The 15,192-nt window shown below is 37.2% G+C and overlaps 1 protein-coding gene across 1 annotated transcript in view; it reads left to right on the top strand.

Moving 5' to 3' along the window:
• LOC109701607 (short transient receptor potential channel 3-like) overlaps positions 1-15,192 on the top strand; it is a 40,616-nt gene that overhangs the window by 25,291 nt on the left and 133 nt on the right. Inside the window, 3 exon segments of the mRNA XM_074052202.1 lie at positions 8,888-9,121; positions 11,449-11,664; positions 11,667-11,736. Coding sequence (XP_073908303.1) covers positions 8,888-9,121; positions 11,449-11,664; positions 11,667-11,736 — 520 coding nt within the window.

Below are 15,192 nucleotides of genomic sequence, written 5' to 3'. Positions count from 1 at the left end.
GGGGATCAGGAACCAGTGTAAAGATCAGTTAGAGATGAATCAACTTGGGTTGTAACACATTTGTACATGGAAGCAATGCTAGGAATCTCTCTGTATAGCTATCCTATCTCAACTAGCAAAAACGGTTTGTCTTTCTTATTAGTGCTTACACTTTCTCTTCAACAAAATTAGAGATAAGGAAAGAACAGATTCTGCCTGGAAGCGATGGGGGTTTGGGAGGAGAAGAAGGGGGCGGGGAGTAGGGGGGAGAAATGGCCCAAACAATGTATGCACACATGAATAAATGAATAAAAAAATTACCTTAGGAAAAAAAATACAAACAACAAAAAAAGGTTTGTTATTTTCCCTTACCCATTTTGAGTAGCTGGTGTTTAAATAAAAATTTGAGGTAGTATGACAAAAAATGGTTTTTCTGCATCCCAGTAAGAGGAAATTGTAACTAATTTATCCATCAATTACTTTTTTAAAAATTTATTTATTTTTTATTTATTCATATCTGCATACATTGTTTGGGCCATTTCTACCTGGTGCCCCCCACCCCTTCCCTCTCCCCTCCACCCCTCCTTGCTTCCAGGCAGAACTGTTCTGCCCTCTTCTCCAATTTTGTTGAAGAAAAGACATAAGCAATAACAAGACGTACCATTTTTGCTAGTTTGAGATAAAGATAGCTATACATAGACATTCCTAGCATTGCTTCCATACACATGTGTATTACAAACCGAATTGATTCATCTCTACCAAACCTCTTCACTACTTCCCAGTCACCTTCCCATATTGACCTCTGTAGTTTTAAGGTTATTACATTAGCTCCTGTGCAGCAGACACATCAAACACTTTCAAATTTTGGGTTCCCTACCTTTCCCTATTCCTCATGTATGTGTTCTCCCCTTAGCATGTGACCCAAGTCTAATAATATTATTGCATTTGTTTTAGGTCTAAAGTCTGCATATGAGGGAGAACATACAATTTTTGGTTTTCTGAGCCTGGCTAACTTCGCTTAAGATGATGTTCTCCAGTTCCATCCATTTACTTGCGAATGACAAGATTTCATTCTTCTTCATGGCTGAGTAAAATAGAATTGTGTGTAAATACCACATTTTCTTAATCTATTCATCAGTAGTGGGGCATCTTGGCTGTTTCCATAACTTGGCTATTGTGAATAGTGCTGCAATAAAAACATAGGTGTGCAGGTGCCTTTGGAGTAACCTGTGTCCTTTGGGTATATCCCTAGGAGTGGGATTGCTGGATCACATGGCAGGTCGATGTTTAATTTTTTAAGAAGCCTCCATATTGTTTTCCAGAGTGGTTGTACTAGTTTGCACCAGCAGTGTATGAGGGTTCCTCTTTACACACAACCCCACTAACATTTATTGTTGGTGGTGATTTTGATGATAGCCATTCTAACCGGAGTGAGGTGGAATATTAGTGTGATTTTGATTTGCATTTCCTTTATGGCCGGAGATGGTAAGCATTTTTTCACATGATTTTTGGCCATTTGGATTTCTTCTTTTGAAAAAGTTATGTTTAGTTCAGTTGCCCATTTCTTTATTGGTGCATTGATTTTGGGGGGGGATTTAGTTTTTTGAGCTCCCTGTATATTCTGGTTATCAGTCCTTTGTCTGATGTATAGCTAGCAAATATTTTCTCCCTCTCTGTGGGTGGTCTTTTCAGTTTAGAGACCATTTCTTTTGCTGTTAGAAGCTTTTTAATTTCATGTGGTCCCATTTGTTCATTCTTTCTCTTAGTTGCTGAGCTGTTGGGGTTCTGTTGAAGAAGTCCTTGCCTATGCCTATTGCTTCCAGAGTATTTCCTGGTCTTTTCTGTACTAGCTTCAGAGTTTTGGGTCTGATATTAAGGACCTTGATCCATTTTGAGTTGATACTAGTACTGGGTGATAGGCATGGATCTAGTTTCAGTTTTCTACAGGCAGATAACCACTTTTCCCAGCAACATTTGTAGGAGAGGCTGTCTATTTTCCATTGTATGTTTTTGGCACCTTTGTCAAAAATAAGGTAGACATAGCTGTGTGTATACATATCTGGGTCCTCTATTCTGTTCCACTGGGCTTTATATTGTTTTTGTGCCGTACCATGCTGTTTTTATTGCTACAGCTCTGTAATATAGTGTGAAGTCGGGTATTGTGATACCTTCAGCATTGCTCTTTTTACCAAGTATTGCCTTGGCTATTTGCAGTCTCTTGTGTTTCCAAACGAATTTTAGGGTAGATTTTTTCAATCTAAGTGATGAATGTCATTGGGATTTTGATGGGAACTGCATTAAACATGTATATTGCTTTTGGTAGTATAGCCATTTTTACTATGTTGGTTCTGCCAATCCTTGAGCACTGGAGATCTTTCCACCTTCCTCTTTTTCTTTCTTCAGAGATTTGTAGTTCTCCTTGTAGAGGTCATTCACATCCTTTGTTAAGTTTACTCCTTGGTATTTGATTTTTTTTGAGGCTATTGTAAATGGAATTGCTTTCCTATATTCTTTCTCAATTTGTTCATTGTTGATGTATAGAAAAGCTAATGATTTTTGTAAGTTGATTTTGCATCCTGCCACATTGCTGAAGCTGTTTATGGTATCTAGGAGTTTTTGGGTAGAGTTTTTTGGGTCTTTGAGGTATAGGACTATGTTGTCTGCAAATAGGGATATTTTGACTATTTCTTTACCTATTTCTATTCCTTTTACTTCTTCTTCTTGCCTAATTGCTCTGGCTAGGAATTCCAGTACTATGTTGAATAGGAGTACGGAGAGTGGGTACCCTTGTCTCATTCCTGAGTTTAGGGGAAATGCTTTCAGTTTTTCTCCATTAAGTATGATGTTGGCTATAGATTTATCATATATGGCCTTTATAATGTTGAGGTACATTCTTTCTATTCCTCATTTTCTTAGAGCTTTTATCATGAAGTGGTGTTGAATCTTGTCAAAGGCTTTTTCTGCATCTATTGAGATGATCAAGTGGTTTTTGTCTTTTCTTCTATTAATGTGCTATATTACATTTATAGATTTGGGTATGCAAAACCACCCCTGCATCCCTGGAATGATGCCAACTTGGTCGATATGTTGTTGAATTCAGTTTGCCATTATTTTACTGAGGATTTTTGCATCGATGTTCATTAAGGAGATTGGCCTGTAGTTCTGTTTTTTGGATGTGTCTTTGTCTGGTTTTGTGATGAGTGTAATACTGGCTTCAGAGAATGAGTTAGACAGTATTCCTTCCCTTGCTATTTCATGGAAAAGTTTAAGGAGAGTTGGTGTTAGTTCTTCTTTAAAGGGGTGAAAGAATTTAGCTGAGAATCCATCAGGTCCTGGACTTTTCTTTTTTGGGAGACTCTTTATCACTACTTCAATTTCATTTCATGTTATAGATCTACTTAGGTGGTTAATATCCTTTTGGTTCAATTTTGGATGGTCATAAGTATCTAGAAATTTGTTCATTTCTTCAAGATTTTCAAATTTATAACAATATAGGTTCTCAAAGTAGTCTGTGATGATTCCCTGGATTTCTGTGGTGTTTGTTGTTATCTCCCATTTTGAATTTCTGATTTTACTGATTTGGGTTTTTTCTCTCCTCATTTTAGCCAGATTTGCAGGGATCTGTCAATCTTGTTTATTTTTTCAAAGAACCAGCTTTTTGTTTTGTTGATTCTTTGTATGGTTTTGTTTTTGTTTTTGTTTTTTGGTCTCTATTTCATTGATTTTGGCCTTTTTTTTCATTACTTCTCTCTTTCTGCTTGTTTTGGGTTTTGCTTAGTCTTGTTTTTCTAGGAGTTTGAGCTGTAGTTTTAGATCATTGATTTGAGATCTTTCTGTCCTTTTAATATATGCACTCATGGCTATAAACTTTCCTCATAGGACTGCCTTTACTGTGTCCCATAGGTTCTGGTAGGTCATGTTTTCATTTTCATTAACTTCCACAAACCTTTTAATTTCCTTTTATTTCATTGATGACCCACTGATCATTGAGCAATGTGTTGTTCAACTTCCAATTGTTTGCATATTTTCTGCTGTTGTTTTTGTTGTTGAATTCTAGTTTTAATGCATTGTGATCAGATAGAATGCAGGGGATTCTTCCTATTTTCTTATATTTGCTGAGGCTTGCTTTGTGCCCTAAGATATGATCAATTTTGGAGAAGGTTCCATGGGCTGCTGAGAAAAATGTATATTGTGCAGAAGTTGGATGAAATATTCTGTAGACATCAGCTAGGTCCATTTGATCTATGGTCCAATTTAGATCTAGGATTTCTTTATTGATTTTTTTTCTTTGGCTGACCTGTCTATTGATGACAGGGCATGTTAAAGTCCCCCACTACCACTGTGTTGGAGTTTATATATGTTTTTAGGTCCTTCAGGGTATGTTTGATGAAATTGAATGCATTGATGTTGGATGCATATAGGTTGATAATTGTTATTTCCTTTTGGTGTATTTCCCCTTTTGTTAATATTGAATGTCCTTCTTTATCTCATTTGATCAATGTAAGTTTGAAGTCTACTTTGTCTGAGGTATGTATTGCTACTCCTGCCTATTTTGGGGGGCTGTTGGCTTGGTAAATCTTCTTCCAGCCTTTCACCCTAAGCTAGTGCCTGTTTCTGTCAATGAGATGGGTCTCTTGTAAGCAACAGATTGTTGGATCTTCCTTTTAAATCCAGTATGCCAAATGGTGTCTTCTGATGGGGGAGTTGAGTCCATTGACATTCAGTGTTAGTACTGATAAGTATGTGGTGATTCCTGTCATTTAGTTGTTTTTGTTGCTTAAGGATTTGATTGTGTGCAGCTGAATCAGTGTTACTCTCTAATTCCTTGTCTTTTCTTCTCCTGTGGTTTGGTGCTGCCTGTCCTTTCATGGTTGTTTGCTTTCATTTTCTGTGTGCAGAATTCCTTTGAGAATCTTTTGTAGTGGTAACTTTGGTGGTCATATATTGTTTTAGTTTCTGCTTATCATGGAAGACTTTTATTGCTCCATCTATTTGAATGATAGTTATGCTAAGTAGAGTATCCTAGGGTTGAAGTTATTTTCATTCAGTACCCAGAATACCTCATTCCAAGTTCTTCTTGCTTTTAAGGTTTCTGTTCAGAAATCTGCTGTGATTTTGATGGGTTTACCTTTATATGCCATTTGTTTTTTCTCTCTTACCACCTTCAATATTCTTCCTCTGTTCTCTGTTTTAATGATAATATGTTGTGGGATAGTTCTATTTTGGCAAGTCTGTTTGGTGTCCTGGATGCTTCCTGTACTTGAATGGGCATAACTTTCTCTAGATTTGGGAAATTTTCTGTTATTAGTTTGTTGAATATATTATGAATCCCTTTTGCTTGGACCTCTTCTCCTTCTTCAATGCCCATGATTCTCGGGTTTTGTCTTTTGATGGAGTTGATGAGTTCTTGCATACTCGTTTTGGAGGTCTTGAGTTGATTAATAGTTCTTCAGTTTTTCCTTTAATTTCTGTTTTATCTTCAGGTTCTGAGATTCAGTCTTCTGCTTGTTCTAGTCTGCTGGAGTGGCCTTCCACTGTGTTTTGTGTTTCTGTTTCATTCTTTTTTTCTGAGGTTTTCCATGCTATTCATCACTTCCTCTTTAATAATGTTTATTTTCATCTTTAATTCAGTTATCTATTTATAGTGTTCTATGTTTTATTTTGTTGTTTATTTAGGGCTCCTATGAGTTCACTTATTTGTTTTTGTGTCTTCTCATATTCTTTATTTTTGATGTCTTGAAATTTCTTGAGCACATCTTGTACAGTTTGGTTAACTGTGTCTAGTATCATCTCTATGAAATTCTCAGTGATTACTTGCAGAATTTCTTCTTTGAGGATGTTTTTGTGGACATCATTGGGTTCCTTGGTGTCACTTATCTTTGTTTTGTTAGAGTATCTGTTTTCTTCATTTCCCTCTGAATGCTGTATTAAATTATTTTGGGGAGGAGAATGGTTTTCATCCATTTTTCTTCTTCCCATCACTCCACTTGGTACTGTGCAATTATGTTCTTCATAGTTACTTCGTGTTTTCAGTCACCTGTTTTCTTTCCCTTGATTTAATTTTTGTTTTGTGTCTACCTTGGGTTTTTAGCTAAGGTGGTGTGCTATTTCTGTCCCTGGTCTGGGTGTAATTTAGTAATAACTAATTCACAGGCTCAATACCTGACCAGTAGTTTAAATGTTATTTAGGAGACCCCTTGGTGGTAATATCTATAAGCAGTGGGAGTTAGCAGTTGCTGTTATAAGGCTAGTTATAGAAATTTGGGGAGTTTGATAGGGTGGCACAAAAGGGGAAGGTAGGAAGTGGGGTGGTGAGTGGGGAAACCAGTGTGGGGCTGCTGGTTTTGTGCTCCTTGTGTGTGTTTGGGTGTATTTCTGTTGTAGTGTAGGGTGTGTGTGTCAGGGACTACAGGTGTTTGGGGTTGTGTAAAGTTGGTATAGTAGGTTGGTCAGCAGGTGATATGTGTGTAGGAGAGAGGGGTAGTCTCATGACAGATTGGGGGAGAATGGCAGGGGAAGGTGAGGGCTGGGGGAAGAGAGGGGATCAGAGGGGGCAGAACAATTTTGGGGGGAGAAGAGCAATGGATTTTAGCACAGGAGGAGGGAGAGTGAAGGGGATGAGAATAGGGTTGAGAGGATGATGATGGTAAAGTTGATAGGATAGAAATAGAAAGAAAAAATATAATAGGCATAAAAATAAAAATAGAAAATGCACAATAACAAAACAAAACAGAAAAAAAACCAAAAGAAATCAACAGGAAAAAAATGAACAAACAAAAACAAACAAACAAACAAAAAAACAAAACCAAAAAGGAAAAACACCAGGTTCAGGAACATAGAATTTCGTTCTTAGTTTAAGTTCTGGAGTTACTCCTCTGGCATCCATCCTGGTATTGGCATATAAGCAGAAGCTCTGACATGGTCTCACCAAGTGATTGGCTTGTGAGTAGTGTTTTGTTCTTCTGTACACTAGTGTAATTGAAATTATGAGGTTAGGTAAGTTTGCCAGATCATGCAGGGTGGTCTGGGATATTGATTTCCTCAGCTGATAGCTATGTTACCTTTCAGCTGCAGTTCCTTGGTCAGCTCCTCCCCCAGTGAGGTGTGGCTGTTTAAGTTTGAAATCTGCTCTCAGGTTCAAGAGATCATTTCTGTAGTCCACTTGTTGTCCTGCTTTGGAGGTGGCTTTTTGCTGTGCTTGTTTACTGGGACTTGTGGGCATATTTTTTGCCCCACCCCCTTTCTCTGGGGCAGAATCAGTGTTTCTTCAGCCCCATGCTGTCAGTGTGTTATGACAGTTCACTGTTTGTTTTTCAGTTTTGTGGGGCAGTTTGACTTTGGGTGCTGCTTACTGGTTTAGGAGATGATCTCTGTGATCTGCTACCTGCCCTGCTTCAGGGAGTAGCTTATTGCCCACCTGCTCTTGGCCTTCTTCCCTTTCTGGCATTTGTTTACTGATAGTTCTGCTGAGATTAGCTCCTTGCTCCTCACCTTTTCTCCAGGGCACTTCAGCATTCCTGCCTCCTCTGCTGTTGTGCTAGATTACAGTTCACTGTTTATTGTTCAGGTTTTTTTTTTTGGTGGGAGGAGTCAGTCTGCCCAGAGGCTGTGCTGGTATATCCCAGGGTGACTGGTGGAATTCTGAGTGATGCATGGCACTCACCTGTTTGGCCTGTGGAATGTTTCACATGCAGGTTTGGAGCCAGCGGTGGCAGCTGTGGTGGCAGTGGCAACTCTCAAGTTTTCTCAACGTAACATGTGGGGATGCCTTCCATGGGCTAGGGACTCAGGGTGTCAAAAGCTCAATTCTGGTTGGTGCTTTACTTCTGCCAAGTATAGCTCCAGCATCTCAGTGAGGTTTTGGAGTCAGAGCTCAGGCTATCTGCTTCTGTAGTGTAGTCACCATCTTGGATCCTCTGTCCATTGATTACTAACTTAGAGTCATTTTAATATATTCTATTTTATCCAGTGAATTTCTTGGTATCTTCTCATTGCCTGAATTAATTCTTCTCTTCACTCTCCCTAGGGCCTCAACCTGCATCAAGTAACTATTTTGTGAATTTTATTTGGACCATATATTTCTTTTTTAAAATTTATAATATTTCTTTTTAAAATTCTACAATATTTTCCTTTCACATAGTCAGAACAATTTGTTAAATTGGAATATTTTGCTTTTTTCTCTCCAAATGGCATTTTCTGCTTTCTGTTTCTAAGTGAAGCCTCCTAATTCAGGATTTCATCTTTTTCAAATGATGCTCCTCCCCTCTCTCCAGACTGCAGTGGAAATGAGAAGAGAGGGTAGTGGAACAACATGAGTGTTCTCAGATGCCTAGGAAGTTGTTCTTGTTAAAAGGCTACAGTAAGTTTCTCATTTGAGGTCTTATTTTTCCCTTAAATCAATGTGATTTAATAATTAGCTACTTTGATTTTGTAAGGATGTATTTTCTTCTCCCCTCCAAAAGTCTCATGAGGAAAAAAATCATTGGAATTAAAGAGCCTTCCTTGTTTGTTTCCTTTTCTCATTCCTGCACCTTCTTCTCATGCAATCTTTGTATAAATAGCAACATTTCTGTGTGTTTTTTTTTCTTGGCAGTACTGGAATTTGAACTCAGAGCCTTGTGCTTGCTAGGCAAATGCAGAACCACTTGAGTCATGCCCCCAGCTGAGCAGTGACATTTCTGGTGCTGGAAATAGATCCATGTTTCTCCCGATTCTGATTTGGCAGGGTGAATTATTCCCTGAATGGAGGCTTTAATCCTGTCAGTGCCTTGGTGGCCACACATCACTGGTGCTTTGTAATTGCAGGTGCACTTTACATTTATAGATGTCATCTGAAGGAGAACAAAATGATGACTCTTCACCCTCAACTACAAAATCTAATCCATACCCTTTGTGTTTGTCATGACAGGAATGATGTGGTCTGAATGTAAGGAGCTCTGGCTGGAAGGACCTAGGGAGTACATTCTGCAGTTGTGGAATGTGCTTGACTTTGGGATGCTCTCCATCTCCATTGCTGCTTTCACAGCCAGATTTTTAGCTTTCCTTCAGGCGACAAAAGCACAGCAGTACATGGACAGTTATGTCCAAGAGAGCGACCTCAGTGAAGTCACACTCCCGCCAGACATACAGTATTTCACTTATGGTAAGTTATTAGCCACATGGTCTTCTTATGTTTCAGGAAGAGCACTTCGGAAAGAAATACCAATTAAAAGGACAGTATCTTCCCCCCACCCCTTATCTGAGGGGAATATGTTATAAGACCCTCAGTAGATACTTGAAATGGCTGATAGTACTGAAACGTATATATGCTATGTTTTCCCTACCTACAAAGAGATATTTACTAATGATAAAGTTTAATTTATAAACTAGGCACAGTAGGAAATTATCAATGACTAATAATAAATTAGAACAACTATAACAATATACTGTAATAAAACTTCCAGCATCACTTCTCTTGCTCCCTGGGGCCATTATTAAGCAAAATAAGGTTACTTGAACACAAACACTGCAATATAGTGACATTCAGGCTGGGGAAGTATCTCAGTGGTAGAGTACTTGCCTAGCACACACAAGGCCTTGAGTTCAAGCCCTAGCACTGCAGGAGAAAAATAGCTATGGTTGTAGATACAGATATGATGACAGTCAATCCAATAACCTGGACACCTAGCCTATACAACATACTGTACAATTTAAGATTCATGAACTGGAAATCTGTAATTTTCCACTTAATGTTTCAGTTAATCATCAGTAACTAAAAGCATGGGAAAATAAACCTTAGATAAGATTCAACTACTGTATGTTTAGTATGGGAAATATGTTAAAAATCTGTGGACAGTGGAAAGAGCATGAGTTTTGGAACTCCACAAACCTAGATTATTGGGGACTAGGTTCCTAAGAACATGGGTTTGAGGAGATAAGAAAGTAAAGGTACTAAACTGATCTGCAGGCAAAGGCAGGAAGTAGAACCTAAAGAAACCATGAGAATATAAGCTCTGCAGAACCAGTGGAAACACTGGGGAGGATGTGCTTTTTGCATGGCATAGAATGGGATCATGCAACACTTGTCTGTGTCATGAAGAGCAGGGAGCCAGGAGATCCCAGTTGTCATGCTGGTGAGAAGATACTGATGTCTTCCTTGCCCAGTGCAAGACCATATTAAGTAATGTCCCATATTTTCATAGAGTTGTATAAAATTATTTGCCTAACATTCATTTTACAGATAAGAAAGGTTAGGCATGGAATGTAAATGTGGTTCTGTCTGTGAAGAATAACTTTTAGAAGTATAATTAAGGCTTATATTATGATGAGTACAAGTAGCATGTTAGCATTTTTGAAGAAGACAGGGCTCCCACTCCAAAACATAAGAATTTGCAATGCATGAAATTTAAACACATGATCATCTGTCATTGGTAGCAAGTAAGCATTTTAATATACCAAGGATGCTGGTTCAAATGAGCAAATGATCATCATTTATAATTGAAGGATTAACTTATATTGTTTTTTGATGTGATGCATATCTTGACTATTTCCATAACCTATGTATTTAAATTTACTCCTGTGTATTTAAGGACTGGTGACTAGAAGGGAGTTTGTGAATTTGGTTCTATATGTATGTTTTGATCAAGTTTTTAACTTTTCTAAGTCTTAGTTTCTGCATCACTTAAAAGAGGATGGCATTGACTCCACAGGTCATCAAAAGCACATTAAACATTCTGATGAACATTAAACATCCAATAAATTTTTCATTTTTGTTGTTGCTGTGAATGTTCATAATGCATTTATTCTTTTGGAAATGACCTGGTTTGCATAAAATTAACTGCATGATGTTTGCTGACTAGTCAGGGAAATGAATCTGCTGCAAACTGGAAAAAGTAATCTTGAAAGGATTGTTAGAGATTGTTAGTAGTTTTCATTCAAAATCTGTATCCAAAATTTTACATTTTGTAACATTTTACATTTTCCAGGAACAAGCTATATGGATCAGATACTGCATGGTCAATAGCATTGTGATTTGCTGACATTCTCCCTCGTCGCTAACATTTTACTTCGACAAATTGTTAGGTCATCTAATTTCCCCAAAACAATATGGAAAAGAAAGTTTCCCTGCAGCTGTGTCTATAGGATGACAAAATAACTGGTCAATAAATCCAACTGACAAGTCATTCAGTTGTTTCAGTATTCTGGACACAGTCTGTCTCTGAAGTATTTTAATCTCCTTATCTTCAGGTGAAGTCATTTTAGTGTCTTTATAATAGTGTTTCCTCTATTGGAAATAATGAGGAATTTATGTTTCTGGTTTAACATAAAAAATAGTATGTGGACAGTTGATCAGATCTGTAGTAGTGTCAAATGAGGTAATATCCACCCATCTACAAGATAGACACTATTTAAAGTGTTTACTTTGCAGACTTAGCAAAGTAAATGATCAAGAAGCCCCATTTTTAAAATCCCTTTCTCTCTTCTTTCCAGCCAGAGATAAATGGCTCCCTTCTGACCCTCAGATCATATCTGAAGGCCTTTATGCCATAGCTGTTGTGCTCAGCTTCTCTCGGATCACGTACATCCTCCCTGCAAATGAGAGCTTCAGCCCTTTGCAGATCTCTCTGGGAAGGACTGTGAAGGACATATTCAAGTTCATGGTCCTCTTCATTATGGTTTTTCTGGCCTTTATGATTGGCATGTTCATACTTACTCTTACTACCTTGGGGCCAAAGTCAATCCTGCTTTTACCACATAAGTAGAGCATCTTAGTAAAAGGTACAATGAAGAGAAATTATAATAGGCTTAGATGAGGCAAAGAAACTTTTCAATTATTATAACAAAGGTATTTTTAAGAACAGAAAGAAATCCATTAAAACAGTTAGCATTCACATGCAATTACGTTACTCCACAGGTTCATCTCTTTTAGCTTAGTAAGATTTGACCACAAAATTGATTAGGACTTGGGGAAAATTCCAGATGAACTGGCTATTTTAAGAGAATGGGATAACAATTTTTATGCTGGATGTCTCTTACGTTATGTATAATACTAAATTTAGTTTCATCATTTTGTAGCCAATACCACCGTTTCAGAAAAGCACCAGCTTTTATTTTTAACAGATTCATCATTAATCAGTATAGGGAGTTCAGTAAGCAGAAAAGAGAGCTATGTGTTTTACAGCCCACCAGAAAGGCCAGACCATTTCCTCCCTTGATCATTCTGGCTTCTGCACTGGAGATTATCCTCTCCCTGAAGTCTTCCTTGATTGTTCTTCCTTTCTGCATGAAGGTGTCCAGAGTGTGAGATTCTTTCTCACCCATTGGTGTTTTGTTGTCATGGAGATGGGGCCCTCCCTCTATATTTTAGTCCTGGCTGGTGGGAAGATCACAAGCCCTCTTTGTTCTTCCTTTGTTCTCTATAATGATATCATTGAAAACCAACTTCATGTTCAGTAAGTTCCCTGTAGACTAAAGTAGAATATCAATCTCTTGCAGCTGTCTAGATTGTTCTGAAATTAATTTTTAAGTAGTAAATACAGAGCAGGTCTTAAAGGTTAAAAAGTTCTGAAACTCACTTTATTATAATGAAGGGAAAAAAATCAGTTCAAACTCACTGGGAAATGTGTGATCCTACACAAAGTTCCACCACAGCTCTCTTTCTCCTTTTAACTCTATGATAACTCATTTTATACATTACCTTTTCTTCACTGTTTTTTAGGGGGTGCAGGGGATAACATGGGGTTAGTGGAAAGAACATAGGCCAAAAAATCAGGGAAACCAGGATTTTAATGCAGTTTCTGCTATTTTCTAGCTGTGCCTTTTAGTTAAATTACTGTGCATTTTTCAGTGTCATTTCCTTATTTTAAAAATAAACACAATAGGTTTAAATAAGGTTGTTGTGAGGATTACATAAAGCAAGTTATGTAAAGCTCTTACCCACAGTAGGCTCTCAGAACTGCCAGTATTCTTTCCATTCTTACTATCCTCTTTCCCTACACATGCATACCACACAGACACAAAGTGAGGGTAGGGCAGAAAAGTCTGCAAAGGAGTAAGAGGAAGGCACAGGAAAATGTTGTGAAATGGTTAATAAATGCAGAAACAAGATGTTGAAGTTTTTCTTAGTCTCCTACTAGCATCTGGTGATGACATCACACATCAAATGTTTCATAATGTAGATAACAATCTATAGGAATAGAAACCTTTCTCTACCCCCAGAATCCAGCAAAATTTTTAGAACATGATAGATGCTCTATCAATATTTGTCAAATGAATGAATAGATATGTGAATTAGTACTTAAACCTACAAATCTATAAGATTCATAATTATTTAGAATTTGTAAAAAAATTTTTTAAGTACTGTTTCCATAAATCATTTTCTGAAAAAATGACTTATTTTTGAATTCTTCTTTGTAATGGAATTTGATGTGCTTAAGGACTGACCATTTAAGAACTGTTTATTCATTTCACAAATCAGTGATTATAACTAGGTCATATGACAAAATCAGTCAAATACATGTTGCCAAAAGTCATTTAAGGGACAAAACTGTGTAATTAGTCTGGTGAGGGTCAAAGTACTAATCGTTGTGATGGAAGGATCAGAAAGTAGATTATATAGGGAATCTTTCCTCCCATTGACTCCTATTCTTTTTCACTGAAATATTATTTCCAGGGAGGTAATACAATCGGTCCCAGTATCCATGTGTTCCACATTTGCAGATTCAGCAAACTGTGGATCAAAAATATTCTAAAGAATAGAAACTGTGTCTGTACTGAAACTATATACTTTTTCTTGTCATATTCCCTGTACAATATAACCACCTTTTGCATAGCATTTGCATTATATTAGGTAGTATAAATAATCTGGAGAAAGTTTAAAGAATTCAGGACAATATGCATAAGTAATTTGAAAATACTTTGCCATTTTTTATAAGGGACTTAATTGATCATCCACAGAATTTCATTTGTCTCTTTGTTTGTTTTGGCAGTACTGGAGTTTCAACTCAGGACTCTGGGCTTGCTAGGCAGTTGGTCCACCACATGAACCACTCCCCCAGCCCTTTTGGCTTCAGTAAATTTGTGAATAGAGTCTCAATTTTGTGCCCAGCTAGCTTGGACAGTAATCTTCCTATTTATGCTTCCTGCATATCTTGGGATGACAGGCACAACCACAATACCCAGCTATTGGTTGACATTGGGTCTCACTGTTTGCTGGGTTAGCCTCAGACTGTGATCCTGTCAATCTCCACCTCCCAAATAGCTAGGATTACAAGTGTGAGCCACAAAATGACCCAAGCATTGTATGCACATATGAATAATAATAATAAAAAAAACAAGTGTGAGCCACAGCACCCAGCTAAACATCCACAGATTTTGATGCCCATTTTGAGTCCTGTAACCAATCCACACAAATAACAAGGGACAACTAATGTTCTTATAACAAAAAAATTCACATAGTGAGATATCTTTAGTGATGTCTGACCCTCCCTGGCCTGGATCTGTAGGGTATTAGTTTCCTTAGTTCCCAGAAGCAGTGGTTTCTTTCAGATACTTTCAGAGACACTTTTCACATAAAAAGCAATATAATTATTTATATCCACCTCTTTTTTTCAAATGATGGAATACTTCACACTTGCTACATTTTTTTTGCTTAATATATCTCTGATACTGTTTTGAAAATAAATCTGTTTCATTTGTCCCAGATGGTTGCACAGCATTCCATTATCTAAATGTACCCAAATATTTAGTCTGTTTCCTGGATATTTAGGTTGTTTTTATTCTAAATGCAAATTATTTCATTACAAATGATGCTGCCAGGAGTACATCTGTACATACTTTTTGAAGTGGGTATATAATTTTATTCTTAGTCCTGTTCTACTCTAGAAACCCTGATTTAAATTTCTAAAACACCTACAAAATTGAACTCTGAACTTTTATCCTTCTAGGAGAAAGGCATGGATATGGTGATAGGACTTTGGTCTTCTGCTGATTGAGTGAGTTTTCACATGATAACTTCAGAAAAGCTGGCTAGTCATTGGCACCAGTTTGTGGAAATCTAAGAGAACAATTTCTATTAAATATCATACAGAAAAATCTACTCAGAATTTTTATTACAAGTAATTATTAGAAGCTTACTATGAATGTATTTTATAGTGACATTTTATATCTGTGTTAGATCAAACCCTGACTTGTTTTTGCTTTTGACTTTTTAATGTTGAAAGTTGTTCATTGCTA

Source organism: Castor canadensis, chromosome 13 (genome assembly GCF_047511655.1).
Source record: "Castor canadensis chromosome 13, mCasCan1.hap1v2, whole genome shotgun sequence".
Classification (NCBI taxonomy): Eukaryota; Metazoa; Chordata; class Mammalia; order Rodentia; family Castoridae; genus Castor; species Castor canadensis.
Note: the sequence above shows the minus strand (reverse complement) of the source record. Positions and strands in the feature narration are given on the sequence as shown.